The 10,748-nt window shown below is 40.7% G+C and overlaps 1 protein-coding gene across 1 annotated transcript in view; it reads left to right on the top strand.

The window, feature by feature from the left end:
- The window catches only part of ELP1 (elongator acetyltransferase complex subunit 1), a 62,916-nt gene that overhangs the window by 40,428 nt on the left and 11,740 nt on the right, over nucleotides 1-10,748 (top strand). Inside the window, exons 30-33 of the mRNA XM_061426427.1 lie at nucleotides 5,695-5,757; nucleotides 6,133-6,193; nucleotides 7,951-8,064; nucleotides 8,655-8,766. Of these exons, the coding sequence (XP_061282411.1) occupies nucleotides 5,695-5,757; nucleotides 6,133-6,193; nucleotides 7,951-8,064; nucleotides 8,655-8,766 (350 nt within the window). The remainder of the gene's footprint in view (nucleotides 1-5,694; nucleotides 5,758-6,132; nucleotides 6,194-7,950; nucleotides 8,065-8,654; nucleotides 8,767-10,748) is intronic.

The raw sequence follows: 10,748 nt of genomic DNA, 5'->3' as shown, positions 1-10,748 counted from the left end.
TTCCCTGCCCTGACATTGGAGGTCCTGGTGAAACCTTCTTTGATTAGGCTCTGGCAAAATATTTTCTCTTGAGAGCAGGTCTTATTAAAATCAGCATGCTTTGGGTATATTTTCACGTCTCCTTTTTCCTTCCCCCTGCTAGAAATATGAGGATATTTCCTCGCATTCACTATGAGAAATTCTCTTAAGGCTCCTGGAGGTAAAAACTCATAAAAATGTAGCATCTCCCTAAGTATGGACCCCTATAGAGTTTTTAACTCTTGGTCTTGTCTACAGTGAGTGATATTAGCTAGAGAAATTCAGTCTTTCAACCCTATGTGTGATGTTTGCTAGTTTTTGGCAAAGGAGTTGTTTGTTCAATAGATGTGAGAAACTGGTAAGCCTCTTATTGGATTTGGCAAACTACAACCTTGGGGCCAAAGCTAGCTGACCACCTGTTTTATAAATAAAGTTTTATTGGAACGTAGCCCCACCAGTTGTTTATACATTGTGTGTGGCTGCTGTTGCACTTAAAACAACTGTTTGAGGACTTGTAACAGTCTGTCCCAAAAAGCCTAAAATATTAACTGTCTCGCCTTTTATGGAAAAAAATTGCCAATCCTCCCCATCTTGGGTTGAGAAAATTCTCTTCTGTTTCTGGCTCTGAGAGTCTTTAATCATGAATGGGTATTAAATTTTGCCAAATGACTCTTAAACTAAGATAGGGTGAATTGCATTGACTTTTTTTCCTTCTTTTTTTATTGAAGTATAGTTGATTTACAATGTTGTGGTAATATACAGGAAAGTGATTTGGTTTTATATGTGTGTGTGTGTGTGTGTATATATATACATTCCTTTTTTATATTCTTTTCCACTCTGGTTTATCATTGGATACTGAACATGTCGACAGCTCTGTGCACGATGCAGTAGGACCCTGCTGTTTATCCATCATATGTAATGGCTTTCCTCTGCTCGCCCCCCTCCCGCTCCATCCCTCGCCTGCCCTCCTTGGCAGCAGCACACCTGCTCTGTAAGTGTGAGCGTGTTTCTGTTTCATAGATAAGTTCATTGGTGTCATATTTTAGACTCCATATAAGTGATACCATGTGGAGTTTGTCTTTCTGACTTTGGAGTATGGTGATCTCTAGTGCATGCATGTTGCTGCACATGGCATTGGTTCGTTCTTTTTTACGGCTGAGTAGTATCCCCTTGTGTATGTGGACCACAGCTTCTTCATCCATGCATCTGTTGATGGACATTTAGGTTGTTTCTGTATCTTGGCTATTGTGGATAGTGCTGCTGTGAACAATATGATATATGTACACATACACAAGAGAGTTCCAGAAAAACATCTCCTTCTGCTTTAGTGACTATGCGAGAGCCTTTGACTGTGTGAATCACAAGAAATTGTGGAAAATTCTCAAAAAGATGGGAATACCAGACCACCTGACCTGCCTCTTGAGAAATCTGTATGCAGGTCAGGAAGCAACAGTTAGAACTGGACATGGAACAACAGACTGGTTCCAAATAGGAAAAGGAGTACGTCAAGGCTATATACTGTCACCCTGCTTATTTAACTTCTATGCAGAGTACATCATGAGAAACGCTGGGCTGGAGGAAGCACAAGCTGGAATCAGGATTTCTGGGAGAAATATCAATAACCTCAGATATGCAGATAACACCACCCTTATGGCAGAAAGTGAAGAAGAACTAAAGAGCCTCTTGATGAAACTGAAAGAGGAGAGTGAAAAAGTTGGCTTAAAGCTCAACATTCAGAAAACTAAGATCATGGCATCTGGTCCCATCACTTCGTGGCAAATAGATGGGGAAACAGTGGCTTACTTTATTTTTCTGGCCTCCAAAATCACTGCAGATGGTGACTGCAGCCATGAAATTAAAAGCCGCTTACTCCTTGGAAGGAAAGTTATGACCAACTTAGACAGGATATTAAAAAACGGAGACATTATTTTGCCAACAAAGGTCCCTCTAGTCAAGGCTGTGGTTTTTCCAGTAGTCATGTATGGATGTGAGAGTTGGACTATAAAGAAAGCTGAGTGCTGAAGATTTGGTTCTTTTGAACTGTGGTATTGGAGAAGACTCTTGAGAGTCCCTCAGACTGCAAGGAGATCCAACCAGTCCATTCTAAAGGAGATCAGTCCTGGGTGTTCATTGGAAAGACTGATGCTGAAGCTAAAACTCCAATACTTTGGCCACCTAATGTGAAGAGCTGACTCATTGGAAAAGACCCTAATGCTGGGAAAGATTGAGGGCAGGAGAAGGGGACGACAGAGGATGAGATGGTTGGATGGCATCAGCGACTCAGTGGACATGAGTTTGGGTGGACTCCGGGAGTTGGTGATGGACAGGGAGGCCTGACATGCAGTGGTTCAAGGGGTTGCAAAAAGTCGGACACGACTGAATGACTGAACTGAACACATACACACATAGGAAGGAATATTATTCAGTCAAAAAATAATGAAAAATTGGTGCATGCTACAGCTTAGATAAAACTTGAAAAGATTATGCTGAATGAAATAAATTAGATATAAAAGGACAAATATTGTACAATTCTACTTACGTGAGGTACCTAGAGTAGTCAGATTCATAGAGACACAGTAGAACGATGGTTGCTGAATGTGGGGGGTAGGGAGAGAGGGGATTTATTGTTTCATGGATATAAAATTTCCTTTGTGCAAGATAAAAGTTTTGGAAATTGATAGTAGTGGTGGTTTCACAACAATGTGAATTTGCTTGATGCCCTTGAACTATACATTACATGGCTAAAAGGGTACATATTATATTGAATTTTGCTATAGTCAAAAAAGGGGAGGAAAAAGGAACAAAGAACTGATGAATCTTTAAAACATGTGCTTAATAAAAGAAGTCAGGCACAAAAAGTCACCTATTATATGGCTCCTTTTATATAATATATCCAGACTATGCAAATCCAGAGAGACAAAAAGCAGATTAGAAGTTACCAGGGGGTGAGAGGAGTGGAAAATACGGCGGGATTGGTTAATGGATATGAAGTGTATTTATGTAATGGAAAAAAAATTTTGAAAGTAGGGAGAGCTTGTGATTACACAACATTGTGATATAGTGTGTATACACTTTAAATATAAGCGTATATTTAAAATTATACACTTTAAAATTATTCATTGTATGTTATTAATATATGAATTTTATGTCAATAACACACACACACATTGCCGGTCAAGCAAAACACATATACTGTGTTTCTTTGGGACATATGGTATAGGCCTGAAATGATCCTTTGGGGTCTGGGTTCTTAGTTAAAAGTAACTTATTTAAAGTAGTATATACGTATATAGATTATTTAAAATACTAAAAGCAAATACAAGAAAATAAAAACACCTCATTCCTACCACTCATGCATCAGTTCAGTTCAGTTCAGTCACTCAGTCGTGTCCAACTCTGTGTGACCCCATGGACTGCAGCACGCCAGGCCTCCCTATCCATCACCAGCTCCCGGAGTTCACTCAGACTCACGTCCATCAAGTCACTGATGCCATCCAGCCATCTCATCCTCTGTCGTCCCCTTCTCCTCCTGCCCCCAATCCCTCCCAGCATCAGAGTCTTTTCCAATGAGTCAGCTCTTCACATGAGGTGGCCAGAGTACTGGAGTTTCAGCTTTAGCATCATTCTTTCCAAAGAAATCCCAGGGCTGATCTCCTTCAGAATGGATCTGGTTGGATCTCCTTGCAGTCCAAGGGACTCTCAAGAGTTTTCTCCAACACCACAGTTCAAAAGCATCAATTCTTTGGCGCTTAGCTTTCTTCACAGTCTAACTCTCACATCCATATATGACTACTGGAAAAACCATAGCCTTGACTCGATGGACCTTTGTTGGCAAAGTAATGTCTCTGCTTTTGAATATGCTATCTAGGTTGGTCATAACTTTCCTTCCAAGGAGTTAGCGTCTTTTAATTTCATGGCTGCAGTCACCATCTGCAGTGATTTTGGAGCCCCCCAAAAATAAAGTCTGACACTGTTTCCACTGTTTCCCCATCTATTTCCCATGAAGTGATGGGACCAGATGTCATGATCTTCGTTTTCTGAATGTTGAGCTTTAAGCCAACTTTTTCACTCTCCTCTTTCACCTTCATCAAGAGGCTTTTGAGTTCCTCTTCACTTTCTGCCATAAGGGTGGTGTCATCTGCATATCTGAGGTTATTGATATTTCTCCCAGCAATCTTGATTCCAGCTTGTGCTTCTTCCAGCCCAGCATTTCTCATGATGTACTCTGCATATAAGTTAAATAAGCAGGGTGACAATATACAGCCTTGACGAACTCCTTTTCCTATTTGGAACCAGTCTGTTCCATGTCCAGTTCTACCTGTTGCTTCCTGATCTGCATATAGGATTCTCAAGAGGCAGGTCAGGTGGTCTGGTATTCCCATCTCTTTCAGAATTTTCCACAGTTTATTGTGATCCACACAGTCAAAGGCTTTGGCATAGTCAATAAAGCAGAAATAGATGTTTTTCTGGAACTCTCTTGCTTTTTCGATGATCCAGCGGATGTTGGCAATTTGATCTCTGGTTCCTCTGCCTTTTCTAAAACCAGCTTGAACATCTGGAAGTTCACGGTTCACGTATTGCTGAAGCCTGGCTTGGAGAATTTTGAGCATTACTTTACTAGCGTGTGAGATGAGTGCAGTTGTGCGGTAGTTTGAGCATGCGTGCTAAGTCGCGTCAGTCGTGTCCGACTCTGTGTGACTGTTTCTTTCTAGAGTTTCCTCTCTCCTCTCTGTCTTCCCTACTCACCCCCATACACAGGCACGCACATGCATGCACGCACAGACACACTACACACAGATGTACTTTTTCACCAAAATGAAAGTATACTGTTTGTAAATTTGGTTTGTTTTGGTATAATCTTCCTCTCTCCGTGTTGACACATTTTAATTTATCCAATAATGAAAAGTTAAGTTCCCTCAATATTCCGAAGTTGTTTATAGTAGATCGATACAATTAGATTCCTCCTGGGTCTATGTATTGCATTCATTATCTTATGTTCTTTAAATCCCTTTTTATCTAGTTTATACACACCTTTTTTATGATAGAGATTACTTGAAGAAATCCAGCCAGTTGTCTCTTATTTCATCTTTTAAAAACGTGTTTTGTTTTATGTGCTTTTTAAGAACGTAATTATATATTAGGGTACATAATCAAAAGTTCTTAGTGGTAAGTATGTAAGCATCACAAATGGCTTAAAGACTGTAGGATATACATGTCTACTAATTTCAGTTTTTTATAGGTTTGAAGTTGTTTGAAATACAAGGAGAAAAAAATAAGCATTAAAAAAAAAAAAAGGTTTAGAAGGTTACAGTTCTAGGCTACCCTTTTTTCAAAGTGTGGTCTTGTTAATTCAGGAGCCCACCTAAATCTCCTGAATCAGACTTGGAGGTGCAGCTGGGGAAATGGGCATTTCTAACAGTCTCTCTCGTGGTTTCAGTGCTCAGGGATGTAGAGAGATGATGTTCACCTTGTGTTTTGTGGTCATTTCAAGAATTGACACTCATTTGTCTTTTGCATCAGCATCTATCAAGCATCCGCTCTAGGCCAGACCCTATGCTGAGAACTGGGATTGTGAGCAAGAGAGGCAGCTCTTTGGGCACTTTTGCAGTTTGATACGGTGGCATCTGACACGCTTGCCCCATTAACCTGTTATCTTCCTTAATGTTCCCTTGTCAGGACCATGAAGAAGCTGTGCTCGTGCTGTTAGAAGGAGCTGCCTGGGAAGAAGCTCTGAGACTGGTAAGAGGCCGTCAGAACTCCTCCCTGCCTGAGTGCTCAGCAGAATGAGGGCCTGCATGGGGGGCACAGTGTCAGCCGGAGTCCCTGGTCTGAGGCTTCCGAGGTTTGGTAGAAGTAGTTCAGGTTCTGGTCGAGGGATAAGCAGTGCTTTTTAAATCATTTAAATAATTTATTCTTGAGGTGTGGAATTAGTCCTCTAAACGTGAAATGTTACTGATTTTTACTGGAACGATTTGGGTTTTCTTTGACCACCTTGTAGGCCTGTTCCTCCGGAAAATATCCTGGTCACCTCTGAAAGTGATCCATTCCCCAGCATCTTAACTTTCCAGTGACTTGAAGTTTTCCTGCCTAAAATTATCTTATTTTTCCTTTTAGGTACACAAATATAACAGACCAGATATTATAGAAACCAACATAAAGCCTTCCATTCTAGAAGGTGAGGGTTGTATTTTAGAAAGAATCCCTAATTTGGAAATATCAAGATTGGGGGGAGAGGGAGACGGGAGAGGACTATCTTTGCTGTTACATCCTTTAATCATGTCAGTGATGAACGAACGCATTTTATTGAGTCAGCCAGAGTTCTCCCCTGGGTGAGATCATTGAGTTCTGACCACGGTTTTTAAATGTGCTATGTTAAATGGGCTTCCAGTGGTAAAGAATTTGCCTGCCGTTACAGAAGACATGGGTTTGATCCCTGGGTCGGGAAGATCCCCCTAGAGAAGAAAAATGACAGCCCATTCCAGTATTCTTGCCTGGGAAATCCCATGGATCGAGGAGCCTGGGAGGCTACAGTCCATGGAGTCATGAAGAGTTGGACAGACTTAGTGTCTAAACAATAGCAACGATGATGTTAAATAGTCACACATAAAATATTTGAATGTTAAAAACCTGTGGGTCAGATACAATTAAAAATTTTTGCATTGGGGAATAGTTGGTAAACTTGCATATGAACTGTTAGATAATATCATATCAAATGGTTAATTTTCTGCATTTAATAATTATATTGTGATTATATACATAATATCCTGATTCTTAAGAGAGAAATGCTAAAGTATTTAGGAGGGAAGGATTGTAACTTCCTCTCAAAGGGTTCCACAAAAATAATTATGTGTGTGTGAGAGAGAGTGGAGAGAGAAACAGAGGAAGCCAAAAATATAGAATAATATTAATAATTGATAAATCTAAGTGAAGTATGTGTGTGTATTCATTGAACTGTTGCAACTTTTAATAGGTTTGAACTTTCAAAATAAAAATTTTTTTTACAATAAAAAGAAGGGCTTTTCCTATGGCCTTGTGGTTAAGACAGCTTCCAGTTCTGGGGGCACAGGCTCAATCCCTTGTCGGGCAACTTAAGATCCTGTATGCTGCACGGCATGTCCAAAAAAATAATAAAAATGAAAAGGACCTTTGCAGAAGGTTGATCAATAACAGATGAATGTTAATCAGTTCTAGAATACTCTAGTGTACACTGTAATTCCTTAAATGCAAAGTGTAAGAAGAGTAGGATGTCAGTTTGACGTATAGACATCTTTGGGAGTAGAGGTTGCTTTTAAGCCCTGCACAGTCTACCCTGTAAGTAATGTCTAGCCTTTCTGACATTAACATGCATTCACATTCTTACCCTGTCTGCTCTCTACTACCCTGTCCAACTTAAAACTGGGAGAGTTCTCTGTGTATCATTCTCTTTACGTACTCCTGCCTGGGTCCTGGAAGCATCCTCCTGGGCCCTGTAACAATCCTTCTAGCTCACTCTTACTTGAATTTTTTTCCACTAATGAGAACCTAGAAAAATGCTGACTATTCATCAGCAAAGACCAAATACTTATAGGTTTAGGAAGCATATCATGACTTTCTTCCTATTTTTGTTAACAGCTTCCTGTACACTCCTTTTATTTGCCAGTCCTCTCTTGCGTTAGATATTAAAGACTCTTATTCAGGTGATTTTACAAGTTTAGTGGTAGAGTGTTTTCTAGGATGATGTTGATGAACTTTAAGATCTTGTACCTCAATCTAGTTCATTCTCCAAAAGCATTGGTGGTTAATTCTCTGTTAAATTTAAAGAAAAAAATCTTACTTGAAAAACTTGATAACTTGTTTTCTTTTCATTAAGCTCCAACTCCCTTGCTAACCCCTCACTCTAGTTTTTTCCCTTTGCTTAAACATGTTTAAATTATTTTCCATCTGCACCCTCAGCCCAGAAAAATTATATGGCGTTTCTGGACTCTCAGACAGCCACATTCAGTCGCCATAAGAAACGTCTGCTGGTGGTACGAGAGCTGAAGGAGCAGGCCCAGCCCGTGAGCCTGGGTGAGTGCCTGCCTGGAGGCAGTGCAGCTCGGGGGGGGTGCTGGGGCAGCGTCACACTTGGTCTTATTAGCCGCTTCCTGTGCCTCCTGCAGTGAGGTTACTGTGCCAAGTGGAAGTCTGAGGCCTCTGTGAAGGGCGTGTGTGTGTCTTTGTCATGGGTACTGGTCTACCAAACGCTCCCCACTCACCCAGCCAGGGGAACTGACTGTGGTATTTACAGAATGAATCCCCTCATCTCCAGAAGTTCCTTTGCTTTAAGAAAAGAATAAAGACGTTTGGTAAAGTGCTAGCTTACAGTAGTAAAATTGTATTTCATATCTACTGGTGACTAGTAGTTACTGCTACCTTGATTTCAGTCTGTTGAGCACAAGGAGAGCACCTCCTTTTTTTACTGAAGAATAGCTGATGTACAGCGTTGTGCCAGTCTAGTGACTCACTTGTACACATTTGTGCCCTATTTTAGATCAGCTCTGTACTGGTTTTCCTACCTCATTAGAGGTGACCTGGATAACTAGGGTTCATTTACCCTGCTGAAGGTGAACCTTATCTGCAGGGAGTTTTCAATTCCGTGTCTGGTTCTTCTTTTCTAGATGATGAAGCACCCCACGGTCCAGAGTCAGATCTTTTCTCTGAAACCAGCAGTGTCATGAGTGGCAGTAACTTGAGTGGCAGATACTCTCACAGTAACTCTAGGATATCAGCGTACGTATCATGTGCATTCAGCACGCTGACCGTTCCCTGAGGATGTGGAGAAAGGGGAGTGAAGAGGTCAGTTTTCTGCCAGGACAGTGCAGCAGGAGGGGGAGAACTGTGGAAGTTGTGTAAGGACCTTCCCAGCGTGTCTGAGAGATCAGACTTGACTTCAGGTGTTTTCTGCTGCAGCTTCGTGGCCTGTGTGTTTGCCCGTTGCTAATAACGGCACTTACACTGGGTACTCAGTTTATATTTAACATCTGATTTTATTCATTTAACAAATATTAAGTGACTATACGTAATGTGTAGGCACTGAAAAACTAGAAAGATTATAAAGCAAAGCGAGTTCACACTTCTTCAAAGTTCAATTGGTCAGAAGTGTTTACTGAACTAGCTGCAGTGGATATTACAGAAACCTTTTAAGGAGATGTGAATTAATAAGAATTTGTAGACTTACTTGGGAAACAGAAAACAATGCATGATGATATATTTAAACCAAATGGTGTTTTAGGAATTTAGAGTGGACATCTGTGGGATTCGGTGGGATAAACAGAAACTGCAGGAAAGCCACCCAGACTGGGCTTTTGGGAGTTGGGGTGAGGGTCCCAGATGAAACAAATGGCATAATTAAAGACCTCTGAGGCAGGAAAGAATGTGGGGTTCATTTATACATTTTATGATATTCAAATTCCAATCTGATATGTCTGTCTTCTTACTTAAATTTAATTTTGTTGCCTTTAAATTTATTTGCTTTTTACTACAAAATTGAAGCTGATTGTTCTCATTGTTCCAGCTGTGATTATCAGATGTAATCTCATTTTATTCTGTATCTTATTTTTTTTTATTTTTATTTTTTTACTTTACAATATTGTATTGGTTTTGCCATACATCAACATGCATCCGCCACGGGTGTACACGTGTTCCCCATCCTGAACCCCCCTCCCTCCTCCCTCCCCATACCATCCCTCTGGGTCATCCCAGTGCACCAGCCCCAAGCTTCCTGTATCCTGCATCTTAATCAAAACTTCAAGGCCAGGCATCACTTTTTAGGGCTTTCCTTATTATTTCCTGCCTTTTCGCTACCAGTTGAATTTCATGTATCATTTTAACACCTTCACCATTTTCCCCAAAATACAAGCACCATCTGTATATACCCTGGTTTCCCCAAAAGTTGGTGACCATAGTTATTGCTACATTCACTTTAATCTGCTGAGCACAAGGAGAGTCCTCTTTTTCTTTATTGAGTCATGACTGACAATGTTGTGACGATCTCAGCTGCACAGCACAGTGATTCAGTTATACACATATATGCATTCTTTGTTTCTCTTTTCTTCCATTGTGCTTTATCACAGAATATCGAATATAGTTCCCTGTGCTATACAGTAGGGTGTTGTTTATCCATTCCAGTGTAGTACTTTGCATCTACCAACCCCAAACCCACAGTCCATGCGTCTCCCTCTCCCCCCCTTGGCACCCACAAGTCTGTTCTCTGTCTGTGAGTCTGTTTCATAGGTTCATTTGTGCTGTATGTTAGATTCCGTGTATACATGACACCCTAGTTCTTTCTCTTTCTGACTTACTTCACTTAATTTGATAATCCCATTTGCATCCATGATACTGCACGTGGCATTGTTTCATTCTTTTTATGTCTGAGTAGTATTCCATTGTATGTATGTACCACGTGTTCTTTATCAAGTCATCTGTCAGTGGATCTTTAGGTTGTTTATGTCTTGGGGCTGTTGTGAGTAGTGCTGCTATGGACATAGGGGTGCATATATCTTTTGGGTTAGAGTTTTCTCCAGGATATGCCCAGGAGTGGGATTGCTGGATCATATTGTAATTCTGTTTTTAGTTTTCTGAGGGACCGCCATACTGTTTCCATAGTGGCTGTACAAACTTACATTCCCACCAAGAGTACAGGAGGGTTCCCTTTTCGGCACACCCTCTTCAGCATTTGTTGTTTGTAGACTTATTAATGATGACCGTTTTGA

This window comes from Bos javanicus, chromosome 8 (genome assembly GCF_032452875.1).
Source record: "Bos javanicus breed banteng chromosome 8, ARS-OSU_banteng_1.0, whole genome shotgun sequence".
NCBI classification, from domain to species: Eukaryota; Metazoa; Chordata; class Mammalia; order Artiodactyla; family Bovidae; genus Bos; species Bos javanicus.
This window is presented reverse-complemented; position numbering and strand designations above follow the sequence as displayed.